Source organism: Mirounga angustirostris, unplaced genomic scaffold, assembly GCF_029215605.1.
Source record: "Mirounga angustirostris isolate CCGP_5_RB_7025 unplaced genomic scaffold, mMirAng1.0.hap1 SCAF_15, whole genome shotgun sequence".
NCBI classification, from domain to species: Eukaryota; Metazoa; Chordata; class Mammalia; order Carnivora; family Phocidae; genus Mirounga; species Mirounga angustirostris.
Window position 1 is genome coordinate 74,781,418 of NW_026991723.1, and position 13,942 is coordinate 74,795,359.

At 50.5% G+C, this 13,942-nt stretch overlaps 1 protein-coding gene across 5 annotated transcripts in view; it reads right to left on the reverse strand.

Moving 5' to 3' along the window:
• The window catches only part of WHRN (whirlin), a 90,799-nt gene that overhangs the window by 42,640 nt on the left and 34,217 nt on the right, over positions 1-13,942 (reverse strand). For all 5 annotated transcript variants that reach the window (XM_064580143.1, XM_064580142.1, XM_064580141.1 and 2 more), the window contains exon 3: positions 12,039-12,164. In XM_064580143.1, coding sequence (XP_064436213.1) covers positions 12,039-12,164 — 126 coding nt within the window. The remainder of the gene's footprint in view (positions 1-12,038; positions 12,165-13,942) is intronic.

Genomic DNA, 13,942 nt, shown 5'->3' on the forward strand with positions numbered 1-13,942 from the left:
AGTGCTCCAACAACAGGAGAGACCCACGGGGCCCTGGGGTGCTGGGGGGGTGGGGGAGGGGAGCAGGACCCAGCCAACGGGGCTCTCTCCAGACCCCACTGAAGGAAGACGAGAAAACAGGCGCACTCAGGAGACATTCTGCCCTTTTCTCCTTGGCATGTTTTCCCTCTCTCTGACTGACAGAAGAGAGAACACTGGAGGTATTCAATTACAGTACTGAACAGCGATCCTAACGAGGGTGCTAAAATACACCTTTGGGCTTTGATTTTGGGGGAGGCCCATCTCAATGCTCAGAAGCGGCGATAACTGACCCGAAGTCTGATAAATCAGAGATGTCAGGTTTTGAACCTGGGAAAGGGAAGCAATTTTCTAAGAAGCTGATGGTTGGGTCATAAAAGGAACAGAAGGAAAAGAAGAGTCGCTCGCTGAGACACTGTGGGTGCAACAGGCCAGACAGAGAAAGGTCTGGAAAGACAAGCCAGCTGCTGACAGTCGTCACGTTCTGGGGCTGGACGAAGGGAGGGCAGGCTGTCACCACAACCCGAGTCGGGGTATGACTTGACTTTTCTACAACTATCTTTACAAGTAGAAAAAGCAAAGATTTTTTTAAAATACGTATTGCACACGTAGCCGAGCTGCTATCTGCCAGGACTCTCCACGGTAGACGTATTATTTTTCCTTTTACAATTAGGAAATATTCTGGTAGAGGTATTTTCACACTATGCAAGAGAAAGAATCCTGTCTCTGCCTAAATCTCTGCCCGCCGTTTAACACCCCCTGGCGCATCTTGCCTGTGGCAACTGTTAGTATAATGTAATGTTTTAATGGCGATTTCCTCCTCCCTCATTCCTTCTGTGTTTATTAATGGGAATTTTTCCTTAGGGAAGAGTTGTTGCTTCTCCCTCATCTATTTATTCGTTCTTTATGTAATTACATTAGGACGGACTCATGGCTATCTCCTGCATTCTCCGGCCACGGGGAGCTCTTCTGATACTCTGGTGGGTTCAGCGACCGAACTTGCAGCATGTCCTTACTTTGTGGGACCTACCAGAGGATGCCCCGGGCTCCTACCTTCCCTGCCCAAGACCTGGAATCACCATTTCTACAGAGACCCCCGGCTCCTTTTTTTTTTTTATTTTAAGATTTTATTTATTTGGGGGCCTGGGTGGCTCAGTTGGTTAAGCAACTGCCTTCGGCTCAGGTCATGATCCTGGAGTCCCGGGATCGAGTCCCGCATCGGGCTCCCTGCTCAGCGGGGAGCCTGCTTCTCCCTCTGACCCTCCCCCCTCTCATGTACTCTCTCTCATTCTCACTCTCTCAAATAAATAAATAAAATCTTTAAAAAAAAGATTTTATTTATTTATTAGAGAGAGTGAGCACAAGCAGGGGTGAGAGGAGAGAGAGGGAGAGCGGGGCTCGATCCCAGGACCCTGGGATCATGACCTGAGCCAAAGGCAGACGCGTAACCGACTGAGCCACCCAGGCACCACCCCCAGCCCCCAGCTCCTTTTATTTAGAAAATAGTATTTAGAAACTAAGATCTGGGCACTAGGTGTACCTATTTTTATTGGGGTTTCCCTGCTTCCAGCCCTTCTCCGTGACTAGAGCAAAGAACTATGCATAGGCGTTTGAAATCACCCATACACACACACAGCTATGTTTCCGTATCTGCATGTGTCCACATTTACATTTTGTCTCTTTTTTTGATAAATGTGTCCATATTGATACCTTTGAGTCAGTCTCACAAGGTTTATTTCCTACTTTCCTTACTTGTAATGTTTTCTGAAAGTGAGAACTTGGCTTTCATTATCTAAAACATAGTTACTTAGTTTTTCAACCCTAGAGTACAAATGAGGTAGTTTCAGAATTCCTAATCTATGTGCTTTTTTTTTTTCTTTTTTGGCGGGGAGGGGCAGAAGGAGAGGGGGGGAGAGAGAGAGAGAGAGAGAGAGAGAGAAACTCAAGGAGGCTCCACACTCAGTGCTGAGCCTGACTCGGGGCTCGATCTCATGACACTGAGATCACGACCTGAGCCAAAATCAAGAGTCAGACACTTAACCAACTGAGCCATCCAGGCGCCCCCATACGCTTTTTTTTTTTTTTTTTAAGATTATATATTTATTTGACAGAGAGAAAGAGAGAGAGAGAGGGAGACAGCAAGAGAGGGAACACAAGCAGGGGGAGTGGGAGAGGGAGAAGCAGGCTTCCTGCCGAGCAGGGAGCCTTATTTGGGGCTCGATCCCAGGACCCTGGGATCATGACCTGAACCGAAGGCAGACGCTTAACGACTGAGTCACCCAGGCGCCCCCCCCATACGCTTTTGAGGAAAAAAAAAACCAAACCAAAACTGCCAACTGGAATACAGTGTTTGCGTATAGTTCTCCTTGTCTTTTGCTTTACAACATCAGTCAAAACAATGTTTCCAAAATTACTTACACGAGTGCCTTTCTTCTCCATTCTCTCAGTGTGGTGGTGTGACTCATCGGTAATAGTTAGATTCCTTTGTCTTCATGTGGCTCAGTCTGCACTCTGTCTATACCCCCCACAGCCTAGCTGATTTTTAAAAATTTACATACAGTAAAATCCACCCTTCGATGTAGGGTTCTGTGGGTTTCGACAAGTGCATGGAGTCACGTGTCCACCACTGTTCATACAAAACTGTTTCCCAGATCTGCTGCCCATTCTGAAAGTCCTTCACAAATTCTTGAGGCAAGTCCTGGTCAAAAACCGCAGTTAGAACCCATTTCCTTCTCCAACTTCATGGCTTGTCTTTCCGTTCTCTTGAAAGTGTCTCCCGCAAAGCAGAAGTTTTTTAATTTTGATAAAATCCCATTTGTCAAATTTTTCTTTTATGCAGCTTGCTTCTGATGTTGTATCCAGAAACTCTGACTTGAGGTCACACAGATCTTCTCCTGCCTTTTCCCCTAGAGGTAGTCTGGCTTTATCTTCTCCGTTTTGAGTTCATTTTCATGGAAGGTGTTGAGGTTTGGGTAAAGGTTCATTTGTTTGCCCACAGACATCCAACTGCTCCAGCACCATTTGTTGAAAGGACTATCCTTTCTCCACTGAATTACCTTTGCGCTTCTTGCCAAAAATCAGCTAAGTCTATTTGTGGAGGTTTATTTCTGGACTCACTCCTCTGGTCCGCTGAGCGATGTGTCTGTCCTCCACTAATACCGCCCGCTCTATCTTGCTTAATGCAGCCCTACAGTAAGTCCCAAAGTCAGGTAGTGAGTTCTCCAACAGTGCTCTTCCGTTTGAGAATTGTTTTGGCTTTCCTAGTTTCTCTGTCTGTCCATTTAAATGCTTAGAATCAGCTTGTAAGTATCTACAAAAAAGCCTACTAGACTTGGAAATGGGGATTGCACTGAATCCAGATCAAATTAGGGAGACCTGACATCTCAATCACACTGAGCCTTCCTGTCCACAAACACAGTGTGTCTCTCCATTTATTTACTTTTTTGTTTTATACTTGTCAGCATACAAATACGACACATATTTTGTTATTTATACCTAAGGACTTTTGGGTGCTACTCTAAATTGTATTTATGAGTTCTGAATTCCAGTAATTCATAGCCAGCCTAAAGAAATACAATTGATTTTTGTAGGCTTTGTTATCATTCCACCTTGCTAAATTCATTTATTGGTTCTAGGGGCTTTTTTGGAGATTCTTTGGAAATTTCCATGTAGACGATCAGTCTTTATAAATAGGGTCTCATTTCTTCTTTTCGTATCTGTGTGCCTTTTATTTCTTTTTATTGACTCACTGCACTGATGACAACTTCTCGAATGATACTGAACAGGAGTGGTGAGAGAAGACATTTTTGCCTCATTTCAATCTTAGAAGAAAGCACTTAGTAAAAAGCCTTTTTATTTCTTAGAAGATAGCTTTGTTGTAAATGTTTACAAGCTGATTCTGAACGTTTTTCACCATTAAGTATGTTTAGCTGGAGGTTTGTGTGGGTGCCCGTTATCGAGTCAAGGAAGTTCCCTTTGATTCCTAGTGTGCTGAGAGTTTTTATCATAACTGGACATTGAACCTTATTAAATGCTTTTTCCATTCATGTTTTTTTTTTCCCTTTAGTCTGCTAATGACACTGGTTTTCGCATGTCGATCCAGCCTTGCATTCCTTGGATAAAGGAATCCCCACTTGGTCACAGTATATATATCCCTTTTATAGACTGAAAGATTTGATTTGCTAATATTTTGTTGAGTATTTTTGCACTGAATATCCTGAAGGGTAGCAGTCAGTGGTCTTCTTGCAATGTATGTATTTGGTTATGGTATTACATGATGCTGGCCTCATAAAATGGGCTGGGAAGCACAGCCTTATCTTTTTTTTTTTTTTTTAAGATTTATTTATTTATTTTAGAGGAGAGACAGAGAGACAGAGAGAGAGAGAGCAAGGGGGGAGGGGCAGAGGGACAGGGAGAGAGAATCTCAAGCAGACTCTCTGCTGGGCGCAGAGCCCAATCCAGGGTTTGATCTCACGACCCTGAGACCATGACCTGAGCTGAAACCAAGAGCTGGACACCCAACTGACTGAGCCACGTAGGCGCCCCGCATTGTCTCATCTTTTATTTCCAGGAAAAGATGGCATAGTATTTCTTTTCCTTAACTGTTCAAAAAGGTTCATTAGTGGGGCGCCTGGGTGGCTCAGTCGTTAAGCGTCTGCCTTCAGCTCAGGTCATGATCCTGGGGTCCTGGGATCGAGCCCCGCATCGGGCTCCCTGCTCTGCGGGAAGCCCGCTTCTCCCTCTCCCACTCCCCCTGCTTGTGTTCCCTCTCTTGCTGTCTCTCTCTGTCAAATAAATAAAATCTTAAAAAAAAAAAAAAGTTCATTAGTGAAAGCATCCGGACCTGAGTTTTCTTTTTTGGACGGTTTTTGAATACAAATTCAATTTCTCTGACACATACACAGAACTCCATGTTCTTCTAGTTTTCTTTCTTGAGTGTTCATAGTTTACATCTTTTAAGAAATTGGTCTATTCATCTAAGTTGTAGAATTTATAGGCTGCGTATTGTTTGTAACATGCCCTAATTATCTAAAGTTTTTTTCAGCTGTCAGGCATTATATAAATATGAATATTGAATTTTTGCTATCTCATTAGGACTGCCATAAAAATCAGCCACAATCACAAATAAAAATACCCTTAGACGGTCCTCATTAAACAGGTGATACGTGGTAGCCTCACCCCTTCCCCCACCAAGAATCAGCAGGAAGCAGCCTTAGAGAGTTTGCCAAGCTCGTTCTTCTCTCCCAGCAGAACTATTTCAGGAAAGCATGGGGACACAGTCAGCTGGCAAGGTCAAAATCCCTGATGATGCAGGTAGGGGCTCTGTGCGAGGGGTTCCGGCCCACTTCTCCATGACCCTCAGCCAGTCCCTTCCCCTCCTGCTGGCTCTTAGCACCCCCATGTATAAAATGGGAGGTTGGGGGCTGGGATCTGTCCTCACAGATGGATTTCCACCACCTACCCTCCATCAGGGAAGAGCTGGGGGTGGCACCTGAGGCCCACAGGGCCCCTGTGATGAGCAGACCTCACCGTGGGCCATGGCTGCCTCTCAGCTCCTTTCAACACAAAGGCAAGCATCCCTGAGGGAAAGGGTCTGATTGCTCAGCTCATATCCTAAGCGAGTATGACGATCACTAACACTTCTTAGTGGGATTTGATCCTTAAAAAAAAAAAAAAAAAAAAAAAATGCAGGCTCTGTGCTGTGTTCAGGCCAGAACGCAAATAAAACAGTGGTCAAGATCGGAGCTTTAGGGTCAAAAGACCTGGTTTGGGGCCTGCCTCAGCCAGACTCACTCCTTCATTGAAGAAATATTTCCTGAACACCTACTGTGTGCCAGGCTCTGTCGTGGGCAGGGAGATGAAGTGTTTAAAGAACCACCAGGCTCTGCCAAACAGAGACAGTCATGAAATAAATACTCCCAATTTACAATGGGATGAAAGAGTTCTCCCCCACCCCCCAGCTGTGGCGAGGGTTCAGGGGTGACGCAGGTAGATCACCTGCTATTGGTGGGTGCTCATCAAAGGGGTGTTGCCTAGGCTCAGTTTAGAGAGGGAGAGTCGGGAGAAGAGACACTGGCAAAGCCCATCCAAGGAGGGGTCAGGCTCAGCCCATCCGGCTTCACCAACGAAGCCGACACACAGTGTGGGCTCCAGCGAAGCCCAGCAAACAGGGCAGATCTGCAAGCAGCAGGCTGTCCCCAGCCACATGTCCCACAGCTGCAAGCAGCAGACTGATAACCCAAAACGTGGGACACTCTTGGGAACAGAGATCTTGCTTAGAGGGACCCCAGCCAGGATGGCAGCCTACTCCTACTAGCGGAAGCGAAATGGGCCTCCCACCCTGGCATGACCTCAGGGGTGAAGGCTGTGTGGCCGGGCAGGATCCGGACAACCGCGCTGTGCTTGAGAAGCTTGGTGACTTCTAAGAAGAACACATGTCCTTCATTTCCTCTCTCTGCATTCCTCTGTTATCTGGTCAAGTTAGGGTACTAGGGAGGTGACAGCAAAGCACGTGGCCTTTGGAGGGCCTGAGGGGCCAGGGCCCCAGATCCCTGTGTGATCCCAAGCAAGTTACTGCACCTCTCTGAGCCTCAGTTGCTCATCTATGAAACTGCACTACTGATGCCCAGCAGGGGGCTATTGGGAGGATTACGTAGGAGTGTACCCTACAGGGTTGAGCACAGTGCCTGATTTATAATAACTAGTTAATAAATAGCAACTGCCATCATTATTATCATTTTTAAATGCCAGTTGATCTGACTGTCCTCAAAGGAACAAGTAAGGTTTTATGATCCATTCTGTGACTGGGGCTAGAAGCTGGGGCGGGCGGGGGGCAGGTGCAAAGGAACAAGAGAGGTCTAAAGGTAAATGCTGAAGGAGAGTTAGCCCCTCCTGGGAGGGTGGGAACAGCTCCACGCTCCACCCCGGCCACCCCCAGGCTAAGTGCTGGGAAGTGCCTGACCTCCTCCCGAGAGCTTCTCCCCCAGTACTTGACTTGCCCTCCCCTGGACTCAGAAGCGAAGTGAGCAGCTGGAGGCCAGGCAGAAGGCAGCGTTTCCACCCCGGGAAAGCTCTGCCCAGCGGCAAGGAGCCCCACTGACAAATAAAGCCTGTTCTTGGCTCCGCCACCCACCCAGCCAAGCCCCTTTATTCCGTTTCAATATGCCTGATTCCACTGACAGCGCATTGGCAATGAACGGAATTAATCAGTCCTGGATGCCCGAGTGAGTGTGGGCAGGTGTTAGCACATTCGAGGGAACTTGGAGGGGGGACGTGAGATAGTGGCAGGGAATGTAAAGTGCTTTCCTGCGGCGGGGACCGAAGAAGGAAAGGCCTCTTCCGGGGGCGGGCATTTGATGAGCAAATAAAGCCTTTGACTGCCTGCCACTGGGTAGCAAGCCAAAATGACCGGGAAACTTCCATGGAATGTTTTTCTGCGGCCTTGTTTCAAAACGGGCACAGTTCTACTGTTGCTGCTTTCATGCTTATAAAAGTAACATTCACTCCATTCAGACCCTGCGCAGGGACGTGAAGAATAGTGAAAGTCGTCTGTCATCCTACCGCCTTCGGATAACCAGGCTGACATGTTGGTACAGGTCGGTGTGGCTGTTTCTCCGTGTTCTCTGCGCATATTTTTACACACATCTACAGTCTGAGTGAGATCCTGTTAGGTCAGCGGTTTTGCAGCCTGTGTTCCCCACTTAATAACAGACCTTGGACATCCTTCCCTATTACTAACTGCGGATCCTGAGCATCATCTTTTCACGGCTGCACGGTCTTGGGTGAACTACACACCCTGTGTGAGCGGGCTCTGTTCACTTTGTCCGCATCATCTGGCACCTTCTCCCCACCCGGCTCCCTGCATTCAGCCACACTGGCCTTCCTCTGCATCTGGGAACATTTCACTCCCATTGACTTAAGCGTTTGCTATTCTTTCTGCCTGGAATTCTCATTTCCTCCTTTACATCATTAATTTTCTTCTCTTCTTTTAAATTTCAACTGAAATGTTTCTTCCTCCAGGAAGCCTTCCCAGATATCCAAGATCAGAGCCGGTCTCCCCTGTTATATACCCACATGGTTCCATGTGCTTTGCCCTCTTATTATTTATCCTGATTGTAATTACACAATTGAGTAATTCCACCCCTGACCCGCCCTGTCTTCCCAATAGAAAGTAAGCTCCTGGAGGTCAGAAACTCTGTCTTGCTCAGCTCAGAAGCCACAGGGCAAGCACTGTGTCTGGCACGCAGGAGTCCTCAGTATATACCTGCTGATTAAAAGGAAGGTAGAGAAGGAGGGGCAGCCATGGACACTCACTGCCTTCATATAATGTCCCCTCTCTCCCGCCCTCCCATTCTCCCTTCCTCCCTTCCTTCCTCATAAAACACCTGCCAGAAGGCTACCTGTTTCGCCATCTCTCTGTGGCTATGGGGACCCGCAGGGTTCCCCTGAAGGGGAACGGAGTATGTTCCTGGCGTCTGGGCACCCTCTGGCTCTCTCGGGCCAGGAAAATGTACAAATCCAGGCGAAAGCCTCCAAAATCATCCAGCCCAACTATTCAGCTACTTGCTGTCCATGCAGGGAGACCGAGGCCCAGCGAGGGGAAGGACACAGCCACCCTCACACAGCTGGTCGGCAGCAGGTCTTAGGGCTCCTGTCCTCCCCTACACAAGGCAAGCCCAGGCTCTGTGAGGCCTGGGTTCAAACCCCAGCTCTGACATTAGAAAGAGTTTGACCTGCAATTCCATGAGCCTCTGTCTCTTCAGCTGTAAACTGGAGACTGCAACACCTATTACCACCAGGAGGGGAGGCAGTGGAGCCTAGCGGTTAAGAACATGGAACGGAGGGGGTGGGGGGGTGGGGTAACCGGGTGATGGGCATTAAGGAGGGCGCGTGATGGAATGAGCCCTGGGTGTTATGTACTACTGATCAATCACTGAACTCTGTTTCTGAAACTAATAGTGCACTATATGTTAATTGAGTTTAAATAAAATAAAATTATAAAGAAAAAACAAGGAAAAAAAAAAGAACACAGACTTAGAGTGTGCTGGGTGGGCACAGACCTAGCACGTCTCAGCTGGGTGACCTTGGGCAAGTTGCTCAACACTGCTCCCAAATCTGCCACCTGTAAAATGGGGACGAGAATATTCCTTTCTCACACCTTGTCCTAAAAATCACGTAACACTGTGAGGTGTTTAGCACAGTTCCTGGCACGGTGACTCCTCAGTAAGTGGACAACATGATAATAAAACCTGCCATCTGTCAGTGATGAGAGAGACAGATGCAGAGACAGAGACCGGGAACGTGCCCAGGGCTCTCAGGCCAGACCCTAACATGTCCTCTCCCACGCTCCCTCTCTCTTTCTTTTAACGTGGATTCAGTCAGAATGCATCTGCCACCAACAAAGTATAGAATGTGCTCAGATGTTTCCTGTCACGGAGGACACGGCTCACGTCATCACAAGCATTCTCTCTATGAGAGACTAGAGGAAAATTGCTCTCAGGCCTCAGGAAGAGGAATAACCGCACTTCTCAAGCACAGGTGGTCTGTTTTCACCTCACAGACGTCTCTGACCTGCTTCCGTCTTTGAACTGGCTGCCAGGAAGCTCAGAGCCAAATCTGCGGCCTGCCTGAAGCGAGTGCTCTGGGAAAAGACCCTCACCCTGGCTTCATCCCTTTCTCTAAGCCCCCGTATTTCTTCTCCCTAATCTTCTCACTCATTTATTTAATAAAAAAAAAAAAATCCTATTCGGTGCCGAGAAACTGCCACTCATCTTTTTTGAAATTGGGGGTGGGTGAGAAATAAATGGAATTAAAACTGCACACAGGCCAAATGCAACGTGGTCGGCTGAAGCAGACGACATTAGTGGAAAAACTGGTGACCTTGAAGAAAGTGTGTGGTTTGTCGAATAGCATCGTACCAACGTCAGTTTCTTGGCCTTGGCGGACATACCGTGGTTATTATATAAGATGTTGACGTTAGGGGAAGCTGGATGAAGGATAAACGGGAAATCCCTTTGTGACTTCTCAGTAAATCTAAAATTATCCCAAAATAACGAACTTCTTAAACAAAATGTATGCACGGGCTACTGGGAGATTGCTTCCTCTTGGGAGTCCCCCTCTCATTACCTGAGAACACGGCATGCGCTCTGGGGACCCAGGGGCATTTCAGAATCAACCAGACCCAACCAACGTTCGTGGAGCCTCTACCGCCAGCCCAGCTGGCCAGGTGCCGAGCACGGTTCTAGAACCAGAATCCCCATCCCCACGTGGGAGTCCCACTAGCTGCGCGACACTCTGAGTCTCAGCGGCTGCACCTGTAAAATGGGCTAACCCGAGAAGCTGCTCTCACGGGGGTGTTGCGGGTACGTGACTTAATGGCAGAAAGCACGGGAGAAACAGGAGCCTGTCTCAGGCTGCTGTGACAAAGCATGGCACACTGGGTAGCTTAAAACCAGCAGACATTTATTTCTCGCAGTTCTGGAGGCTGGGAGTCTGGGATCAGGGCCAGCACGGTCGGGTTCTGGTGGGGACCCTCTTCCCGGCTGCAGACTGCCCATTTCTTGTGGCAAGGGAGCTCCGTGGGACACGAATCCCATTCGCGAGGCTCCACCCTCATGACCTAAGCTCCTCCCAAAGGCTCCCCCTTCCTAATACCGTCATGTTGGGGGGTAGGGATTCCACAGATGAATGTAGGGGACACATGGATTCAGTCCCTAACAGCGACACTCAATAAATTTAATCTTCCTTATTAATGTCATCGTCAGCTCGTACCTCCTCTCGTCTTTTTAACAATCCTGAGAAAGAGGTGTCATTTTTGATGCTTATCTGGGAAAGGGAAGGGAAGCACAGACAGGTGGAGGGGCTCTCCAGGGTCACCCAGCTATTCAAGCTAAAACAGCAAAGCTGGGATTCGAACCCAATCTTCCGGACTCCAAGCCCAGAGCTCTTCCAACTGCATCGTACGTCCAAAAAGAAGCTGAGATTGTGAAGACACAGTCTCATCTCGTGTTCCGTTCCCCAGCCACCTGGTTACCCACAGTCAAACCTTCTGGCTCCCTCAGGGACACCCCTTTCCTCCCCAGCCCCTCTATCCCCAACCTGTCTCATTCTGCAAAGCGGGCTCAGACGCCACCTGTGCCCAAGGTCACTGCTCCCATTGCTGCTGCCTTGGCTTCCCTGGCATCAGGATTTAGCCCAAACACAGCCGCCATTTATTTAGGTGATCTGTCTCCTGGGCCCGGCGTCCTTGTCCCTGCCTCGCTCACTATCTCCACTCCGCCAAGCCCTGAGCAAGCTCTGGCAGCGGGGATGGGGCGGCGTAGCGGCTAAGGCCACGGGCTGTGGACCAGACAGTCCTGCTCTGCAACCTGTCGGCGGCGTGACCTTGGAGGTCGGTGTCACCTTCTTTACGTGTCCGCCTCCCCCACTGGAAAACGTGAGGGTCGGAGCCACCTCGCCCGAGCGGCAGCCTGAGGGTTCAATGAGATCTGCGTGAAGTCCATCACCAGTACCTGGCCCACAGTCAGCCTTCTCCAAAGCGCGAGCTAACGATACTATTTCAGCTGTTGCCGGCTGCCCTGATGGCCCGGCAGCCGGGAGCCGCTGGGTGCAAGCCCAGCCCAGCTCCCGCTTTCTCCGCTCTCCCCTCTCCACGCTCCGCGACGAACCTGAGGTCAGGGCCACGGCAGCTGCCGGCGGCGTTTGCAAACGCGGTCACGAACTCAGCTGGCCTGCCCCCCAGCTGCATGTGGGGGAGGCTGCCCTGCTCCGAGGACTGCTGGGAGGTGGGCTCAGGAGGTAGGGGCAGGCCCCTGCTGCCTGCTCTGGGCACGCAGCCAGGGGGGCTCCCGGCTGCGACCAGTCCTCAGCGGGGGCGGGGGGGGCCGGGGGTCCTGACTGCCCCGCTGCAGGTCTGACCAAAAATCAGCTGCAAAGAGCTCCACACACAGCTCCTTCCCTCCCTCAGCCCCGCGCATGCAGCCCTGGCGCCCATCCCCGCCCGTGGGAGTCCAGCTGCTCACCTTGAGTCCACTGCTTTCTGCTTCTGAGCCCAGGTCCACGCCAGTGACGTAAATGCCCAGGCCGTACTCGGCTCCCCCGCGGATTGTGAGACCCAGGGACCGGCCGTCCCCCAGCACCAGGTTCACCTGCAGGAGGGACAGATCGCTATTCGAGGGCCTGGAGGGTGACATGAACGTCATGGGAGGCGGCACAGCAGGCTCTGGAGTCCTTGGCCTACCCCAAAGGGCACGTGGGTTCAGGCCTGGAACATTCCAGATCCTCTGCTCCAGCTCTGCCTCCAACTTGCTGAGTGACCTTGAGGGAAGTCCCTCTCCCTCCTGGGGCCACAGCTGTTAAGTGCAGAAAAAGAAAGGCGATGAAGGAGGTGACCTCTTGAGATCCCCAGAGAGATGTAACATTTCAGGTTCTTACATGTTCCCCACACTGTGGGGGCCACAGACCCCCCAGCTGCCCTTCACCACACCCTTCAGCCAGGGAGAGCCTACTCTGGCCCCAGGCTCCTTCACCTTCCATCCTCCTTAGGATCAAGGCTAAGTCCACTCCGCCTCCCTGGAGATCTCCCACCGGCCAGGGGTCCCCTGCCTCCCCCAGGAGTCTCCTGCTCTGCCACCCATCCCAGCGGCCCACAGCAGTGAGGCCCCCAGCTGCCCTTCCTTCTACAAACACAGGAGCACCTGCCGAGTGCAGACCCAGTGCTGGGCCAGGGGACCAAGAGACAGCACAGACCCAGTCCTGCTCCCAAGGGTCTGAGCAGAAGGGCACAGAGACCAGGAAGCAGGCCTTCACAGCACGGTGTGATCAGAGCATGATGGGGTGGCTCAGGGGCCATGACGATGCAGAGAAGATGCAAGGTCCTGACTGGGGGTGAGGGTAGTGGTTGGGGGGCTTCCCGGAGAAGGTGACATCGCTGATGAGATTGGAGGGTGAGCAGGTCAACTGGGCAGGGGCAGGGCAGGGGTGCAGGTACGGGCCAGCATGTGTCACTGCTTGGCCGTAGGGGAGCATGCTTTGCTCAGGATAGGATGGTAGAGGTGGGTTGCTGTGGCCAAGGCGGGGAGTGCTGAGGGGTAGTTGGTGGGGGGGGGGGCGGCTAGGGAGGACAGGCAGGAGAGGCTGGGGGCAGATTCAGGAAGGCCCCATAATCCATGAAGGTGTCTGCAGGTTAAATGTGCCTTGAGTACGAAAGAGGAATTATGGAAAAGGAGAAGTTGCACCCAAAGAGCTGAAACCTACCCCAAAAGGACAGAAAATATCCCTCACCAGGTTAAGCCCCAGGGACATGGAAGGGACCCAAAGAGAACACAGTCTGCCCGCAGGACAGTGGGGGGCATGGGTACCTGTCAGCGTCACGGGAGGATGGAGGTCATGGAGTTACAGAAGCCACCCAATCAGCTTTCTGTTTCTGAAGTTACTCATCTACGAGTTACCAAGGGCTTGGTGCCATCATCTGAAGCCTTTTACATATATTATCCCATGTAATTTTTCAACCACCCTGGGTGGAGGTGGTGAAGAAGACAGACTCAGGTCCAAACTGCCCGATGGGGGGAACCGCGGTGTGACCTTGGGCAAGTTACTTAATCTCTCTGTGCCTCAGCCTCCTCACCTACAAAAGGAGGATGAAAATAGCCTTATAAAATAGCCTTATAGCCTTATTCTACAGAAAGGGTCACATTAAGAGACAAACACAGGCTAGTTTCTGGCCCACGGTGAATGCTTCATTAGCCACTGTTGGTTCCACTTTGCACATGACAAAACCAGACAAGGTCACATAGCCACAGCAGACTCCTGCAGGCTGACACACGTCAGGAGAGAGCCTAACAGATGGGAGTGCCTCTGGGGCGTTTGCTTCTAGGACCGCAGGCTCTGGGGGTGGCCCCAGCCCCTTTAGGCCGGAGTCAGCTCC